Consider the following 19,947-nt stretch of genomic DNA (forward strand, 5'->3'; position numbering starts at 1 on the left):
CAGTTCCTTTCAGTAGTTTCATTTCTCCCTAGTTCTGTACTGCTTTTGTGTTTGTTCTACACTCAGTATTGTGTCGCTTACATGGAAAAAGGAACTAGTCGTTTTTTTGTTTTTTTTCTTCGACATGGATGGATTAGCTCATTCTGGAATTATGAAACGGTCGTCTGATTGGCTAGCCTGAGTCTGGCTTCCTTTTTCCTCCTTGAAAACATGTGACATAATTTGCAACAGTAAAGAGGATTATTCTGCTCTGCTGTGCTTTACAAACTCCAATGTGTGGGACATTTAGGAGCATCGATTTGCAGATATTGACTATACAGCCCATAAATATGTTTGTAATAAGTCCAGAATCACTTTAAAATAAACAAAGAATTTAGTTTTTGTTGCCGTAGAACACGCGCTTTATATGTACGTGAGGCACTGCCGTGTTTAAACAATGGTGTAAAATGAACAAAGTGTCCTTTTTGGTTTGTTAAAGTGGAAACTTGATACACATAGAAAAAGGAACAAGCGTTTTGTTTTTTTTGTTTTTTTTGATGCCTTTGAAAAAGGGAAGGAGTCAATGTAACTCACCTAGTTACAATCTGCAGTCTCATCTGTAGATGTCACTATTTATTACACACCGGACCTTTAAAACTCTTTAAAGTCATCGGCATAGAGGAGTAAAATGTTTGATTTTATTTGTTGCATTGATACAATTTTTACTGTAATTGTACCTTTAATTGCAGGGCACCCTCTGGGCGTCTCTCTCTCCCTTTCTCTCTCCCTCTCCCTCTCTCTCCCTCCCTCTCTCTCTCTCTGTCGCGCTCGTTCACACACAAACACAATTAAAACCTGAGCTGAGCTCTGGAAAAACAACAAGAGCCTGTTGAGACACATTGACATGGGCCATAATAGCTTGTTATTATGACAGCTCAATTTCATTCATCTTCCAACACCTTTTATTTGCAGTCAACTGAGGACGTCCAGACAAACCTGAAGCCTAAACACAACACGACAACAGACACCTCCCTACTTTAATCTCTCCATTGTGTTTGGGTGAAAATCTATAAAAGCTTCTTCTGGGGAGGAGGAAAAAAAAAAGAGAAAGAAGCCCTGTTACTTTACCCTGTCGGATCTAAGGGTGGATTGGTTTGGAGTGGGAAAAGTGCTTGCTCATCCTTTATCAGCAAGAGTGCATGAGTCAGCGTTTGCTCTGTTCCACCCAGGGCTGTTGCAACACACACACACCCTCCCTCCCTTTCACATACTCACACACAAACCATATGACTGAGTCAGTTTTTAGTTTGTAACTGAGTTGAGATAAGGTTTTCTGGGAAGCTTCGTCTGGTTGGACAACATTCCATTTCACATAAAACATGTGTGCTCAACAGCTGGGACGTTCTGAAGCACTTTAAGAAACTTGGATATTTAAAGTCAGCTGTGTAAGGTAGGCATGTTTCTGTTTTTATTATCATTATTATTCTTATTAACCAAGAATAGTGGAGTTAATGGTGAACTGTAAGTCTGTGTGTGTGTGTGTGTGTGTGTGTGTTTACAAACAGATGTCCCTGATGGCCATGTCTGCTCCCCGCTCCTCTGTGTTTACGTTTGAGTCGAGCGCGCATTCCTCCCATGTGCTGCGCCGCCTGGACGACCAGCGTCGCCGCGACACGCTGTGTGATGTGACAGTGGTGGTGGAGGGTCAAAGCTTCAGGGCCCACCGCTCTGTGCTCGCCTCCTGCAGCGAGTACTTCTCGCTGAGGCTCTCCGGCCTCACACAGCACGGGGCTGTGATCACTCTGCCACAAGAGGTGAGGTGTCACCTCGTGATGTTACACAGATTTAACACCAATAACTAGGCCAAGACGTATCTGCCAGTTGTGTTCTTTATGAATGAAACGATTAGAAAACCATGAAACCATTACATTTGCCATTATTTGGTCCCACATTTGTGGTATTTATAGAAAAGTTGAGTCATTTGCATAGAAAATAAGTCATTTCTCTTCTCTTCCAGGTGACGGTGTCTGGCTTTGAGCCTCTGCTGAAGTTTGCTTACACGTCCAAACTCCTCTTCGGGAAAGACAGTGTCTTAGACATACGTAATTCAGCGTCAGTCCTTGGTTTCCGAGACCTTGACGAGGCATGCTTTGATTTCTTGCTGCCTAAGTTCTTCTCCCGCAGCAGCGGCGCTGTCGCTTGTCCGAGAATGACCTGTTGCGAGAGGAAATACAAGAGGCTCCTGTCAAAGGTAGAGATTCCCACAGACTCTGACGTTGTGTTGTTGGACGAGAAAGAAGAAAAGCCGGTTGCTGACTCACCCCTTCAGCAGGAAGTGGCTGAGCTCTGCAAGAAATCGTTGGAGGGCAAAAAAAGGGGAAGTCAGAGCGACAGGGGTGCACTCACACCTGGAGCTGCGGGGGTAAATGTGAGTTTCGTGCAATGTCCGAAGTATCGCAAGTTCCAGCTGGCGTGTGGGAAGGATGCTTGTGTCACAGAGAGGAGCAATGTGAACAATCTGGCGACGGTTGTCAGGGACGACTGTAATCTATCCTCCTCGCCCAACTTCAGTCAGAATGAAAGTGAAGTACAGATTCCCTCCAGGCGGAGCAATTACCAGACTGATGAGCCATGGAAAACTGAAAGAAATGAAGATGGTGTGCGTACACAGGAGGTCAAACTGGATGAGAACTATGTTGTGAAAATGGAGGACGACACCACTGGAGTCAACTCTTTGGACAGAGCCAGTGTCAATGCAGTCTCCTTGGGGGAAAGCACAGTCCCGGGTGAGAGGTCACCGGGGTTAATATTGCACCATTGCCCTCTGATGGCCTTAGCTGGAGGCCCTGCTATCACCAGGTCACTGGAGCAGGAGAGGTCGGTCGTGGACCTTAAAGAAGAGAAGAAACCAGTGGACTGTGGTGAACAAGAGCCGGTTCATCAAGACGCAGACGCTTGGGGGGAAAGACGAAAAGAAGGACAGACAGTGAGTGAGACGAAAGAAATCGGAATCATGGAAAGAAATGTAGAGTCTGGTGGGAGCTTGAATGTCCTGGACTCTGACGCAGGAAGTTCCTCTGATACAGGAAGTGGACAACCACAGCCTGTATCTTTGGAGTGGTTAAAGCTTCACGTCAACCTCAGCTCCAGCAGCAGTGGCGGAGGCGGCGGCGGCGACGATGGTGGCTGTCCCTTTCTCCAAGATTTGGACCAAAGCAAATGTTTATGGAAGGGAGCAGGACAGTCCGAGAGCGAGGGAGCGTCTCTTTCAGGCGTGTCGTCGCTAAACTCGGGGGAGGATGGAGAATCCGAGACAGAAACTGAAGGAGACAGTGAGTCGTACGCGAGGGAGAGGGCCAGACAGGTGAGCAGCTCACCTCCTCCAGGTATATAAGTCACCACAACTGTGCTCTCATCATTTCCACAGTTTTCTCACTGTAAGCTGATACTACTAAACGATGAGAGTTTTCAGGTACATTCACATCACAAAAAGCCAGAATGCCACAATGCCAAGTTAATGATTCACCCGAGCACAGATGATGTGTATGAGTCCACGAGCGTGTGCGTCACGCACAGCAGTTCAGAGTCCGACTCTGATCAATTTGACACCTCGGGCCTGTTGTGAGCGGCGACTCCGTGCGACACAAACGACGGCTCTGAGGAATCTCTGGCTGTTACTGTCCAGAACAGTGACACACAAACAGTGACACACACTAACAAAGTTAAGGTCGTCCCAGTGCAACCGGCTTATATTTACACAAGATAACAAACTACACCGTTTACAGCAAACTGCTCGGGTGTGACGACGTTTCCTGTCACACATTAGCAGCAAATTTAACCCGGTACCTGACCTTGGCTTTTTTTAAAGGTAACATTTGGTTAACAATTAACCGTTTGGTAAAAATATTACCACCAGAAGTCATTTATCTAGTGCATTTTTGTCCTTACACAGCAAGCTCGACTCGAATGATTAAATTAGATGGATAGATAAAATAGAATAAGATGATACACACGTTGTTTTCAATAGTCTCTAATATATACAGCCACTCAAACATGTGATGTACATCTGGACATCTTTTAAAAAGAATGCTGTTGTAGGTGCTCATGCATTGATGTCTGTGCGTAACACTTATTCCCCGTCTGGACGTCCTCAGGTGCAGTTGCCGTTCTCTGTGGACTGGATCGTGGATCTGAGCAGGAACGACTTCCAGCAGCTGCTGAAGCAGCAGGAGTTCACGCGCGAGCAGCTCGACTTTGTCCACGACATGAGACGCCGCAGCAAAAACCGCCTCGCCGCCCAGCGCTGCCGCAAGAGGAAACTGGACTGCATATACAATCTGCAGTATGAAATCAACAAGCTGGTAAAAATGACTCTTTTTTGTCATTATTATAATTACTGGGCCATTTCTTGTCTTACATACATGTTGACAAGGTCACGTGCTGTATTGTCACAGAAGGCCGAGAGGGAGAAACTGATGATGGAGAAGAGCCAGCTGAGACAGCTGAAGATGAAAACATGCCACAGTGTCTCTGCCTTATGCCAAAGGGTCTGCAGTGAATCCAACCTGCAGCCAGAGCAGCTGCAGGTGTTGACCAAGTCCTCAGACTGTCCTCTCTCCTCTCTCTTCCCCCACATCGACGCTCTCCTCTCACAGCGTGGGTTGCAGGTCCAGCCTCAGACCTCACGCTCAGTCTCCTCTATGGACCCGGACAAGTTCGAGGCATCTGAGGAGGCTTTGTCCAGCACCAGCAGGGACACAAGAGAAGGTCATCGCTCACTTAAGCCACACACTGAAAGTCCTCATTAAACCTAAAGCTCAGAGGGGTCAGAGGTTAGGACGCCAGGCTGTCCGTTTAACCAAAGGTCACTATTCTGTCCGGTGCGGTATCTGAGGACTTTGGACTGAGTATACACTGCAGAATCAAACAATCACACACTTGCTGCCATATCAAAACATGATAAGATGCGCTATCACTGCATTTATTACGACACGTTTTATCAAACTTTTCTACGTGACATAATAGAAGGCACCAGTGTCCTTCTATAGCAAATGTTTCCAGTCCTGCAAATGGCTTAGTTTGTTTTCTAGATGAAGGTGAAAGCAATGAACAATGAAACAATCACATGTTTGAACAAACAGTAAATCAGCCGGAACTGTCAGGGGTTCCTACATCCCAAAAATACAATGCAAGCGAGTGGCTTATGAGCTGCACAACCCTCTGTTTCTCAGTACAGCAGTTAGAGTATAGAGAATAGAGTTCTGCACTGGAGCTTTAAGGGATTTCTTCACTGAAGTGTCGTTGCTATGGACAAATGTAATTAGCTCTGGACTCCAGGCAACTGTTGTTGCAACGCCACTGTGAGTGTTTAATAATTACCTCAGGATCATTTAAATGTGTGTGTCTGTGTGTGTGAGAGTAAGTGCGTGTGTACTTGTGTATTTGTTACCTCTTTAGGACCTTTTTTGACACAAACACTGTCCTTTCTAGGACGAGTAGTCCTCATGGAGACCACAACCTGGTCCTAATGAGACATAATTTCCTTTTCCAGGTTAAGCACTAAGATTTGTGGTTAAGTCCAAATCAGACAGGAAGTCAACGCAGTGTCCTTAAAAGGATAAATGCGTGTGTGTTTTCATACTTGTGTATACGTTTTTGTGAGGACCTTATAACTTATAGGAACTTAATAATAATCCACAGGAAGTGAAGTCACTTTGTGAAACTAAGGACATTTTGGCTGGTTCTCACTTCCTGTCACATCTGTTTTTAATGTCAGGGTTAGAATTAGGTTAAGGTTAGGCATTTACTTAGGGCAGTGTTTCCACATCCAATCCTGGCTCTCTGCTCCAAAGCTCAGGTCAGCTCGTCATTTGAATCAGGTGTGTTGGAGGGAAGTATTCCCTGAGGACCAGGATTGGAAGACACTGAGTGAGACAAAAGGACATGTGAAGCATTATGTCTATTAAACATGTGTGTGTTTTTTATTGTTTTTTTTTTTAATTTTAGTTTGAATCAATATGATGTGTTATAATTTTCACAGGCCAAAATAATGACGCGTTGCACACGGTGAGGCTTCTGTGACGTCTCCATGTGCAACACACACCACAGCATTTTACACCAAAACCAGAACACGTGTGTCTGTGTGTACTTGTATTAATATTTTTTTTTGAGGTCGAAAAAACTTTTAAAAAAACCTTATCTTAGTGAGGACATTTTGTCTGAGCCCCATAACTTTAATGAGCTTTTTCACTGTTAACACCTTGTTTTAGAGTCAGGGTTAGTATTGGTTTAGAGTTGTGATGATTAAGGTTAGGGTAAGGGGTGATGAGTCCTCACTAAGATATATAAACAAAGTTTGTGTGTCTTGTTTACACTCTGGTTGTACCGTATTTCAGGCTGTCACTGTGGTCACCTCTCCTCAGCTGACCACAGTGACACAGCTCTTGGAGGCTGCGTCAAGCTTTCTTTGACCGGACCTCACTAAATTTGACTCAAAATGCTGCAAAGCAGTGTTTTTGTACTTGAACACAGCTTGTTCGACACAAATTATGATCACATAGTTTGTATGTGGCAGCCACTGGACTCCTGCTTTTATTAGACGGAAATATTAACTTTGTTACTCACCTCATCTATTTTTATCTAAAACTTGTCAATGATCAAGCAAACAAAGTAGCAACAACCCAGATTATGTTAATAGATAGTGTGTATACATATATATATGTACATATATATAATGTAAAGTTTCCTGCACTATAATTGTTTTGTGCATCCAATTCTTAACTTCATTTTCTGCAAGTTTTCTATTCACTGTTTTTTGTTTTTTGGAAAACATAGACACTCAGGCTCTCTCTCAATACCCATGTATGCACGTATGTACTACTGGGAAGTACGTGCTTGAGAAGTACTAGTACAAGTACGGGAGTACAAAAGTACGATCTCTTCTATTGGAACAGCGGCGTACTTGTGCCTAAGCCTCATTATCGTCACCCACAGAGTGTTGATAAATGAACATACAAAAATACTTTTATATATTGTTATTATTTTCACATTTTATACGTTGAACATTTTGAATATTGAACTTAATTTATTAATACATTTTTATTAAAATATACAGTACCATGTGGAAAATAGATATATTACATCCTTGTAGAGTAGTGTATATATCTATTTAGATAGATGTATATATGTGTAAGAACTGGATAGGGCACATGGATGTTTGTTGTAATGTTCATTTATCCACCAGTAAACAATCAAATAAATAATCAATTTTTCACTCTACAAATAGCTCAACCTACAAATAATTACCTTAATAATTGATTTTGTATTTTATTGTCCAATTGAATTAGGAGATATAAAAAATGATTGACATGTAACACATATTTTATTGATATGTGAGATGTTAGCAGGGGTGTTGTTATGGATTTTAGGGCCCTGGGCAAAAGTTATGCATTTTAGTTATGGTCACTGTATGTTCATCATCATCATCGTGATCAAATGAAAGCAGATGTCTTAGCGAGCTGTGAGAACGACATGAATGAACACGGTGGAGGAAAAAGAAAATGTGGGGGTCTGGGAGAAGATGAACAACACAGGCTCTGCTTTGGAAACTGATGTTTGGCCCTTACATGTAAAAACATGTCATTGTTATCAGCTGTGTTGTAATGATGACAACACAGCAAACCCACGGGAGCAGAGAAAACACAAACTTGCACGTCACAGGCGTCATCCGTGTCATTTTTTAAATACTCAAACAATCGCTATAAAGAGAGAACTATGATCACATTTGTAATATAATAGAAAAACACAAACAATATCATCTTTTAAATGTACATATTTAAGAGCAATACTCTCATCCACGCAGTCAAAATACTTTTTTATTCCATCTGACATTATATACCTGCTGCATTGGCCTATACTTTTGCGCCATCCAGTGGACATGCGATGGAAAATAACATGAATAACATTTCTAATTTCTGTGAATCAGATTTGATTATAGCTCAATTTTTTTTTCGTCTTATGTGTTGTTGAGAAAGTTCTGAATCATTTTATATTGAATTAAATTAAATTACATTTTTAGTAGTCATATAAAGTAGCAATAATTGTGGAGAAGTCACAAAATGTACCTTTTTTTTCATTCATTTTTGTTCATAAAAAGCAGCCAAGTGAACTTTGAACTGTGAAGAATCGGATTTTAAACATTTTGAGTGCTTTTATCTCACGTGTTTACATAGTTGGTCAGATTGTTTGGGTTATGCTGAAAAAAAGGATTTAAGACACTCTATATTGCACATTCTTATGGCCTCTGTATATACTGTAGGTTTTAACGTTGTCAAATGTGAGAGAAACCTTAGAGAAAGCCCTTGTGATCACGTGTTCTTATTTTGATCCTTTTTATCGTCTCTGTAGCTGATCTGTCACTGGTCGATTGCGGCGAGTCGAGTGCATCTACCTGGTGGGAAACTCAGCCCAAAGCGACCAGGAAATACCTGGAAGAAGAGTTGAGCGAGTGGGCTAAAATGTATGTCAAATCTATTTCCATACGAAGTCCAAAACAAAGTGCTTTTTCCTGCATTTGCATAAAAATAAAGTCTTGTTCCAGGGGCTTTCATGGTCACACTTTGGGCTGTTGACCCCAGGCGTGGCCAGTGTTGTTGGTAGGACAGACTTTTACTTCTACAACAATGTGTGAAGATCTTAAAACAAGTCAGATTCCCGGGAAACATCCTGGCTCTCTGTCGAGGAAAAGAAGCCCACTAATTGTCTGTTGATTTTGTCACCTGAAGATAAAATCTGGATTTTTTTAAAAATGATTTGCAGTTACATGTTTAGCAGATGTGTCGGGCCTCTCCAGCGCTGGTTTTGGATTTATTTGCCCAAACTTAAACTGCTAAATCAGGGTTTCTCACTACTGGTCCTGGGGAGCTACTGTCCTGCATGTTTTGGATGTTTCCCTGCTCCAACACACCTGTTTCAAATGGTTAGCTCGTCAGTAAGCTCTGCTGAAGCCTGATAACGACCCATTTATTTGAATCAGGTGTGTTGGAGCAGGGAAACACCCTAAAACATGCAGGACAGTGGCAGAGGAGTGAGAAACCCTGTGTTACAGTACGTCCAAGTGCCACCTGGTCGTGAAATCCGTTCTGAAGACTCCTAGTGGATAATACCAACTGTCAATCATATTTACTGCACTTAATTATTAATAATTGCACTTATATATTAATAATAATACTAAGACACAACAAGGAAAAACGTCAATTTATTGTCATAACATTTATTGTTGATAACTTTAATACAAAGAGCTAAAACGGGATAATTTGGGCAGCTTTTATAAGAAGAGGGGGAGAAAGCACGTCCAGCAGGTGGCAGCATTTCTTATAGGTGGTGGGATTTTTTTCTGCTTTAGCAAAAATGTTTTTAAGTAACAACAATTTCAGCTGCCATTTTTTCTTTTATTTGACCTGCGATGACATGAACGTTTATTTTTTTCACAGGTGGTGCTGCTCCTGCACAAAGAAACACTGATTTAAAAGCCTTTGTGTACTTTCCGTGACTTGGTACATTCCACTCTTCCCCTCTGTGTCGAGCTATGTGGAATGTTCCACTTCCCTTCTCGGAGCTTCTCCCACGCCGAGACAGAAACAGGAAGAGGACGAGGAGCAGCGGGGACAATAATGTGGTAACTGCTGTTTAAATGAGCCACACATTTCTTAGATTCTCTGTTGACGCTCTGTTCAAACCTGCTGTTCGATTACACGTGCTACTGCTACGCTAATGTGACGTCACTGCTCCGCAGCAAACACACGATCAAATATGAACGTTCCTCGTATAGTGTGTCATCAAACACGTTAAAATATAAATTGTCCACATGTGTCATCAAAACATTGTACAAAATGTCAAAGAATGTCCTCACCAAAAAATGTCAGTAGACCATTAAAACTTTTAAGAATGAGTCACACTAGACTAACCATGTACTTGTGTGTTTTCAATGCAACTCTTTTCAAAAAACAGACTTAGTGTCAAATATGTCATTATATGGTATGATGTCAACAACTGCCTTCTCAAAAACTAGATTATTTAGTAAACTGTCCAATTATAAACTGTCTAAAATGTCAAACAATGTCCCCAACAAAAAATGTCAGTATACCATTAAAACTGTTGAGTATCTAGGATCTAGAATATCAAAAAAAAAAAAAACCTGTTCAGGAGCAGTGGTTTAGTAGAATAAATAAAAGTGTCCGTGTTGATATGGACCAATATATAGTTGACAATAAAAACCTTTTAATGTATTTTACTCACATTTCTTCACTCATTTACTGCAATGACCACATTTGGACACTCTAAAGTGGATACTACTTTGTCTCATCATGTCCCATGACTGAAGACCTACAAACAGCTGCAGTTAAAGGCACAGTTCATGTGTTTTCAAGCATGGTTGAATGAGGTCATTATCATCAGAATTTATGGCAATAAGAAAAAAAAACCCAAGCCATGACTTTACAGTGAAGAGTAAAAAGAGGCTTTCAGCAGTGCTGTCACTAAATACATCAGAATCCTAATTGTTGAGATTTTAGAAATGTTTTTAGGAATGTTTTTAAAGTCATTTACAGTGTAACTCATCTACAGTATTGTTTGGAGCAGGTGCAGGAGGACCTGGCTGACCTGGAGGAGGACGAGGACTGGACGAGGAGCAGCGTGGACAATTGTGTGGTAACTGATGCTTAAAAATGATCCACACATTTATTAGATGTTCTGTTGATGCTCTGTTCACACCTGCTGTTAACATCTGACCTGAGTCATCCGATCACAGCTGTTCAGATTACACCTGCTACTGCTATTGCTAATATCACGTCAAATGATGATTTAATTCTTTCTTTGTTACAAGGAACAAAGAAAACATTTTAATAAAAAACAAACAATTAATCCATTATTAAAGTATTTGACAATTCATTTAGTAATCGTAATTAATAATGCTGTAGTCGTTGCATCCCTACTTTTCCCTATTTTTTAAAATCATCAGAGACATCATATGATTTATTGCGATACTTGCAAAATCATACATTGTGATACACTGACACAACAGCACTAGTGAAAGTGACCACTTGGGACCATCTAGTGGACTGAAAGGTTCATTTATTGTGTTTATTTTTAATGCTAATCCACAAAAAACTTTGACGTTTATTTGTAACATCAGTTCAAAACATTTTTATGGAACAAACCATCACTCTTTCACCTGTCATTTCATCACCTCACATGGACGATGTTAACAGCACTTGTCAACAGAGCCTCTGTTTAATGTGTCCACATCATTTTTACATTGTTAACAGGTGAAAACTAGGGACCACTCAAAGTCACAAAATTCTATCAATAAATACACCATTCAATAATGACTACAATGTGCCATTCATTCATTCATTCATTCAAATTGGAGTGAAATACATATACAGTACGTCTTATTAAATGTGCCATTCATTCTTTCAAATACCAATTCATTTGATGTAAAAAAACAAAAAAAAACAACAACAACATATAGAATGACTTGACTATTGAATGAATGATTTCATGGTCCTGTGTTGCAGTGCATCATCAATTGATTTGATGCTGATGGTGGGCGAGTTTGACACATCAAATCAATTGATGGTGCACTGCAACACAGGACCATGGAATCATTCATTCAATACTCAAGTCATTAGATATGTTTGTTTGTTTGTTTGTTTTTTCTTCAAATTGGTATTTGAATGAATGAATGTCACATTTAATAAGACATGTATGTATTTCATTCCAATTTGAATCAATGAATAAATGTCACATTGTAGTCCTTATTGAACGGTGTATTTATTTATTGATTGAATTTTGTAACTTTGAGCCCTCCCTAATTTTCACCTGTTGACGATGTAAAAATGATGTGCACACATTAATCACACAGAAGTCTAATTGATGTGCTGATCATTTTTAAGCATCAGTTACTAGACACCGGGACCCCGACTGTGTGGTCAACAGTCCAGAGAGTGGACCCCTGTCAATTTTTTAAATGTTTTTATGGCTTTTTTTTGGCCAAAAAATGTGAAATAAAGTGACATAACCCCCTCCTGTCATCTGTGTGGGGGGCCGGGGGAGCACAGCCCAGCCCCAGCCCCCCACCATTACAGTGGGAGCGCGCGCGTAGCTTGGCCCCGGCGCCGGGGCCAGGCATTCGAAGCGTCTGGATTTGAACCAGCCACGGCCGGACTGGCACAACCTTGCGGTTGCGGACAAACCCACCACACCACGAACCCTTCTACGTTTTGGAGAAGAGCTCTTGGCGGTTTTGAGTTTTCACTTTGGATGTGGAACCTTAAACCTTGGAGTATAAAGGAATTGAACTCTCAACGTCAGGATTGAAAGGTAGCTCTCTAACCAGTTGAGCTAACTCTTCACCTGTTCCTTATGTTTTCTCAGACTTATTTACTCTCTGCATTGAATAGCGTGCCTAAAAAGTCACTTCATCTGAGATTCGAACCTCTGATCTTAGAAACTCTAGTCTTTCTCTTAACCTTGTGAGCTATTTGTCCTCACACAGTGTTTGTGTGTGCCAACCTTTGGAAGTCTTTCAATAATAGAACCCATGACTTCAGATAAATGTCAGACTGATGAAATATTGAAGAGGTTTGTCCCTGAAGTTGGACAAGATAGTTGGTGTAGTGGTTAGTGCTCTTGCCTTAGAAACAAGACTTTCAGTGTTCGATACCCACTTAGAGCAAGCATATTTCTGGAGTTTTTCATGTTCTCCCCTTGTGTGCGTGGCGTCTCTCCGGGTTGCTCCCACAGTCCATCAATCATCTACCGCTTTCTGTTCCACTGGAGGGTAGCGGGGGGTGCTGTGCAACGTTCAGCTGTCATAGGGTGACAGGCGGGGTTCACCCTGCACTATTCGCTAGTACATTCAAAACATGCACTACATTGATGAGGTAAATTTCCACTTAAACATTGACTTCATTTAAGATTCGAACCACTGACCATAGGAACACCAGTGCATGTCCGATCCACGTGAGCTATTCAGCTTTAAGCGCTTCATCGCACAATTTGGAAGTCTTTCAATAATAGAACCCATGACTTCAGATAAACGTCAGACTGATGAAATATTGAAGAGGTTTGTCCCTGTAGTTGGACAAGATGGTTGGTGTAGTGTTTAGTGCTCTTGACTTTGAAACAAGACTTTCAGTGTTCGATACCCACTTAGAGCAAGCATATTTCTGGAGTTTTTCATGTTCTCCCTGTGTGTGCGTGGCGTCTGTCTGGGTTGCTCCCACAGTACATCAATCATGTACCGCTTTGTGTTCCACTGGAGGGTTGCGGGGGGTGCTGTGCAACGTTCAGCTGTCATAGGGTGACAGGCGGGGTTCACCCTGCACTATTCGCTAGTACATTCAAAACATGCACTACAGTGATGAGGTAAATTTCCACTTAAACATTGACTTCATGTAAGATTCGAACCACTGACCATAGGAACACCAGTGCATGTCCGAACCATGTGAGCTATTCAGCTTTACGTGCATTGTCGAACAATTTGGAAGTCTTTCAATAATAGAACCCATGACTTCAAAAAAACGTCAGACTGATGAAATATTGAAGAACGTTTGTCCCTGAATTCGGACAACATGGTTGGAGTAGTGGGTTGTGCTCTTGCCTTTGAATCAAGACTTTCAGAGTTCGAGACCCACTTGAACCGAGCATATTTCTGGAGTTTTTCATGTTCTCCCCATGTGTGCGTGCCATCTCTGCGGCTTCCTTCCACAGTCCATCAATCGTCTACCGCTTTGTCCTGCACTGGAGGGTTGCGGGGGGTGCGGTGCCAAGCTCAGCTGTCATAGGGTGACAGGCGGGTTTCAGCCTGGCCTGTAGGCCAGTCCATTCAAAACATGCAGTGCAGTGATGACTGAAATTTCCACCTAAACATTGACTACACGTAAGATTCGAACCCCCGACCATCGGAACTCCTGTGCATTCCTGAAGCATATGAGCTATTCGTCTTTACGTGGTTTTTGTCACAATTTGGAAGTCTTTCAATAATAGAACCCATGACTTCAAAAAAACGTCACACTGATGAAATATTGAAGAACGTTTGTCCCCGAAGTTGGACAACATGGTTGGTGTAGTGGTTAGTGCTCTTGCCTTTGAATCAAGACTTTCAGTGTTCGAGACCGGCTTGGACCAAGTATATTTCTGGAGTTTTTCATGTTGAATGGACTGGCGAACAGTACAGGCTGAAACCCGCCTTCCACCATATGACAGCTGAGCTTGGCACTGCACCCCCCGCAACGCTCCAGTGGAGGACAGAGCAGTAGACGATTGATGGACTGTGGAATGAACCCTGAGAGAAGCCACGCAAGCATGGGGAGAACATGAAAAACTCCAGAAAGATGCTTGGTCCAAGTGGGTCTCGAACACTGAAAGTCTTGATTCAAAGGCAAGACTACTAAGCACTACTCCAACCATGTTGTCCGAATTCAGGGACAAACGTTCTTCAATATTTCATCAGTCTGACGTTTTTTTGAAGTCATGGGTTCTATTATTGAAAGACTTCCAAATTGTGCGACGAAGCACGTAAAGCTGAATAGCTCACATGGTTCAGACATGCACTGGTGTTCCTATGGTCAGTGGTTCGAATCTTACATGAAGTCAATGTTTAAGTGGAAATTTACCTTGTGACCGTAGTGCATGTTTTGAATGTACTAGCGAATAGTGCAGGATGAACCCCGCCTGTCACCCTATGACAGCTGAACGGTGCACAGCACCCCCCACTACCCTCCAGTGGAACACAAAGCGGTAGATGATTGAAGGACTGTGGGAGCAACCCGGAGAGACGCCACACACACAAGGAGAGAACATGAAAAACTCCAGAAAGATGCTTGTTCTAAGTGGGTATCGAACACTGAAAGTCTTGTTTCAAAGTCAAGAGCACTAACCACTACACCAACCATCTTGTCCAACTTCAGGGACAAACCTCTTCAATATTTCATCAGTCTGACGTTTATCTGAAGTCATGGGTTCTATTATTGAAAGACTTCCAAATTGTGCGACGAAGCACATAAAGCTGATTAGCTCACATGGTTCAGACATGCACTGGTGTTCCTATGGTCAGTGGTTCGAATCTTACATGAAGTCAATGTTTAAGTGGAAATTTACCTCATCAATGTAGTGCATGTTTTGAATGTACTAGCGAATAGTGCAGGGTGAACCCCGCCTGTCACCCTATGACAGCTGAACGTGGCACAGCACCCCCCGCTACCCTCCAGTGGAACACAAAGCGGTAGATGATTGATGGACTGTGGGAGCAACCCGGAGAGACGCCACGCACACACGGGGAGAACATGAAAAACTCCAGAAATATGCTTGCTCTAAGTGGGTATCGAACACTGAAAGTCTTGTTTCAAAGGCAAGAGCACTGACCACTACACCAACCATGTTGTCCAACTCTCAGGGACAAACCTCTTCAATATTTCATCAGTCTGACGTTTATCTGAAGTCATGGGTTCTATTATTGAAAGACTTCCAAAGGTTGGCACACACAAACACTGTGTGAGGACAAATAGCTCACAAGGTTAAGAGAAAGACTAGAGTTTCTAAGGTCAGAGGTTCGAATCTCAGATGAAGTGACTTTTTAGGCACGCTATTCAATGCAGAGAGTAAATAAGTCTGAGAAAACATAAGGAACAGGTGAAGAGTTAGCTCAACTGGTTAGAGAGCTGCCTTTCAATCCTGACGTTTAGAGTTCAATTCCTTTATACTCCAAGGTTTAAGGTTCCACATCCAAAGTGAAAACTCAAAACCGCCAAGAGCTCTTCCCCAAAACGTAGAAGGGTTCGTGGTGTGGTGGGTTTGTCTGCAACCGCAAGGTTGTGCCAGTCCGGCCGTGGCTGGTTCAAATCCAGACGCTTCGAATGCCTGGCCCCGGCGCCGGGGCCAAGCTACGCGCGCGCTCCCACTGTAATGGTGGGGGGCTGGGGCTGGGCTGTGCTCCCCCGGCCCCCCCCACAGATGACAGGAGGGGGTTATATCATTTTATTTCACATTTTTTGGCCAAAAAAAAGCCATAAAAACATTTAAAAAATTGACAGGGGTCCACTCTCTGGACTGTTGACCACACAGTCGGGGTCCCGGTGTCTAGTAACTGATGCTTAAAAATGATCAGCACATCAATTAGACTTCTGTGTGATTAATGTGTGCACATCATTTTTACATCGTCAACAGGTGAAAATTAGGGAGGGCTCAAAGTTACAAAATTCAATCAATAAATAAATACACCGTTCAATAAGGACTACAATGTGACATTTATTCATTGATTCAAATTGGAATGAAATACATACATGTCTTATTAAATGTGACATTCATTCATTCAAATACCAATTTGAAGAAAAAACAAACAAACAAACAAACATATCTAATGACTTGAGTATTGAATGAATGATTCCATGGTCCTGTGTTGCAGTGCACCATCAATTGATTTGATGTGTCAAACTCGCCCACCATCAGCATCAAATCAATTGATGATGCACTGCAACACAGGACCATGAAATCATTCATTCAATAGTCAAGTCATTCGATATGTTGTTGTTGTTTTTTTTTTGTTTTTTTACATGAAATGAATTGGTATTTGAACGAATGAATGTCACATTTAATAAGACGTATATGTATTTCACTCCAATTTGAATGAATGAATGAATGGCACATTGTAGTCATTATTGAATGGTGTATTTATTGATTGAATTTTGTGACTTTGAGTGGTCCCTAGTTTTCACCTGTTAACAATGTAAAAATGATGTGGACACATTAAACAGAGGCTCTGTTGACAAGTGCTGTTAACATCGTCCGTGTGAGGTGATGAAATGACAGGTGAAAGAGTGATGGTTTGTTCCATAAAAATGTTTAGAACTGATGTTATAAATAAACGTCAAAGTTTTTTGTGGATTAGCATTAAAAATAAACACAATAAAATATTAACCTTTCAGTCCACTAGATGGTGCCAAGTGGTCACTTTCACTAGTGCTGTTGTGTCAGTGTATCACAATGTATGATTTTGCAAGTATCGCAATAAATCATATGATGTCTCTGATGATTTTAAAAAATAGGGAAAAGTAGGGATGCAACGACTACAGCATTATTAATTACGATTACTAAATGAATTGTCAAATACTTTAATAATGGATTAATTGTTTGTTTTTTATTATAAATGTTGAACATTTTCCGGTTTCATTGTTCCTTGTAACAAAGAAAGAATTAAAACTGAATAATTTTTGGTTGGTGGATAAAAAAAGCCATTTGAGAATCATCATTTGACGTGATATTAGCAATAGCAGTAGCAGGTGTAATCTGAACAGCTGTGATCGGATGACTCAGGTCAGATGTTAACAGCAGGTGTGAACAGAGCATCAACAGAACATCTAATAAATGTGTGGATCATTTTTAAGCATCAGTTACCACACAATTGTCCACGCTGCTCCTCGTCCAGTCCTCGTCCTCCTCCAGGTCAGCCAGGTCCTCCTGCACCTGCTCCAAACAATACTGTAGATGAGTTACACTGTAAATGACTTTAAAAACATTCCTAAAAACATTTCTAAAATCTCAACAATTAGGATTCTGATGTATTTAGTGACAGCACTGCTGAAAGCCTCTTTTTACTCTTCACTGTAAAGTCATGGCTTGGGTTTTTTTTTCTTATTGCCATAAATTCTGATGATAATGACCTCATTCAACCATGCTTGAAAACACATGAACTGTGCCTTTAACTGCAGCTGTTTGTAGGTCTTCAGTCAAGGGACATGATGAGACAAAGTAGTATCCACTTTAGAGTGTCCAAATGTGGTCATTGCAGTAAGTAAGTGAAGAAATGTGAGTAAAATACATTAAAAGGTTTTTATTGTCAACTATATATTGGTCCATATCAACACGGACACTTTTATTTATTCTACTAAACCACTGCTCCTGAGCAGGTTTTTTTAGATATTCTAGATCCTATATACTCAACAGTTTGAATGGTATACTGACATTTTTTGGACATTGTTTGACATTTTGGACAGTTTACTAAATAATCGACATACTCAAGTTATATTTACAAACACAGTTCATATTTTAACTGTTTGTTGACATAGTAGGACATTTTGGACAGTTTTTGACAGTATGAAGGCAGTTCTTGACATCATACTGTATCATGACATATTGGACACTAAGACAGTTTTTTGAAAATAGTTGCATTGAAAACACACACGCACATGGTTAGACGGTGATCGTGTGTTTGTTGCGGAGCAGTGACGTCACATTAGCAGTAGCAGCCTCGCAGGTGTAATCTGAACACCTATTATCGGATCACTCAGGTCGGATGTTAACAGCAGGTTTGAACAGAGCGTCAACAGAGAAGCTAAGACATGTGTGGCTCACATTTAAGCAGCAGTTACCATATGTTTATTCCCGCTGCTCCTCGTCCTCTTCCTGTTTCTGTCTCCGTGTGGAAGAAGCTCCGACAAGGGAAGTGGAACATTCCATACAGATCGACACAGAGGGGAGGAGTGGAATGTACCAAGTCACGGAAAGTACACAAAGGCTTTTAAATCAGTGTGTCTTTGCGCAGGAGCAGCTCCACCTGTGATTAATCAACGTTCATGTCCTCGCTGGACAAATAAAAGAAAAATGACAGCTGAAATGTTGTTATTTGTTATTTTAAAACATTTTTGCTAAAACAGAGTAAAAAAACCCAAAAACACCACTTATAGCAAATGCTGCCACCTGCTGGACGTGCTTTCTCCCCCTCATCTTATAAAAGCTGCTCCTTATCTTAAAATGATCAACAATAAATTGATATTTTATCCTTGGACGTTTTTTGTCGGTATACTATTGTATATTTTGCCAGTTCATATTTTAACAATTTAGTTTTTTTGACATATTATACTAGGACAGTTTTTGACAGTTTATAATATAAACTATTTTTTGTTGTTGACAGTGTTGTAGGATATTTTGTGATGACTTACGATACTCGTTTCATGGCGAAACCGCCAAAATTCCAATGGTTGCTGTGGCCACTCACAAGTTTCACCAAACGATTATATTAAATAATTCCAAATCTGAATTTGTTTTGTTTATATATATATATATATATATATATACATATATATATATAGATGTTGCATGGTGCTGATCTGTTTAAATAATCACTTGTCATGTGTGTAAACAAGGTTGTTGGAGACAAACCCCTGCTGGTGTTTACCTGCCTCGCTGTGACATTTTTGTGGCTGTGAGATTTTAAAGTATCACTATCTCCCTTCAGCTCATTTTTCTTCCTCCTGCTTCTCTGTTATCCTTCTCTCTCTCTCTCTCTCTCTCTCTGTGTGAGAATATGTGGGTGTTTTCTTCCTGTAGGTGGTTCTCTGGCAGTGCGACAAGAACGACAGAGATAACAATATGTTCAGCTCATAATTCCCAGTAATGAACGGTTAGATCTGAGCCAGGTGTTTGTTCTACAATTAAATCAACGTGATAACCATTGTTTTAGTTTTAATTATACATATACATCATTTTTTTTAACAACAAATAGATTGCTTGATTATTTTCAGATGACAAAACTCTTTGCTTGTTCGGCATTTTTTTCGGATCATTCGAGGCCGTTTGTGGTGTAGATGTCTGAGCCAAGAGCAGGCGACTAAATCTAATCCCTCAGGCAGAGAATAATCCTCTCAGTCATGTGGCGTCCTAATGAGAACCTGAGAGTCCTGGATCAGCCCAAAGTCACATTTCCCAGTCTAAACTAATAAAAACTTAGTTCTGGTTCACTCTCCCTCTCTCTCTGTGCTTTCTGGAGCTCCACTACAGTGACCATGCGCCTGCAAAATGGTTCGTTCCAGCAGGTTTAAAAGTCCAGATGAAAAAAAAAAGGTCCCGAAAGAAGCATGAAACAAGATGTGTGTGAAACCAAATCATTTATTTTGCACATCATCGCTCTCA

General features: G+C 41.1%; 1 protein-coding gene across 2 annotated transcripts; it reads left to right on the top strand.

The window, feature by feature from the left end:
- The first annotated feature begins 1,231 nt into the window (after positions 1–1,231).
- Positions 1,232–7,000, top strand: bach1b (BTB and CNC homology 1, basic leucine zipper transcription factor 1 b). 2 transcript variants are annotated; one of them, XM_044043099.1, is made up of 5 exons: positions 1,232–1,429; positions 1,545–1,793; positions 1,997–3,343; positions 4,134–4,340; positions 4,434–7,000. In XM_044043099.1, the coding sequence occupies exons 2-5, from the start codon at positions 1,545–1,547 to the stop codon at positions 4,785–4,787; spliced, it is 2,157 nt and encodes a 718-aa protein (XP_043899034.1). In that variant the 5' UTR covers positions 1,232–1,429; the 3' UTR covers positions 4,788–7,000. The 2 variants fall into 2 exon arrangements, with proteins under 2 accessions (XP_043899034.1, XP_043899035.1); XM_044043100.1 differs by having other exon boundaries at positions 1,997–3,365; positions 4,434–4,501.
- The last annotated feature ends 12,947 nt before the right edge of the window (positions 7,001–19,947 follow it).

Source organism: Solea senegalensis, linkage group LG13, assembly GCF_019176455.1.
Source record: "Solea senegalensis isolate Sse05_10M linkage group LG13, IFAPA_SoseM_1, whole genome shotgun sequence".
Classification (NCBI taxonomy): domain Eukaryota; kingdom Metazoa; phylum Chordata; class Actinopteri; order Pleuronectiformes; family Soleidae; genus Solea; species Solea senegalensis.

What these genes read in the sequence shown, in the direction of transcription:
- bach1b (XM_044043099.1), top strand. Translation starts at nt 1,545, where the DNA reads ATGTCCCTGATGGCCATGTCTGCTCCCCGCTCCTCTGTGTTTACGTTT. An exon ending in TGATCACTCTGCCACAAGAG is followed by an intron (nt 1,794 to 1,996) that starts GTGAGGTGTCAC and finishes CTTCTCTTCCAG; the next exon opens with GTGACGGTGTCTGGCTTTGA. An exon ending in CGAGGGAGAGGGCCAGACAG is followed by an intron (nt 3,344 to 4,133) that starts GTGAGCAGCTCA and finishes GGACGTCCTCAG; the next exon opens with GTGCAGTTGCCGTTCTCTGT.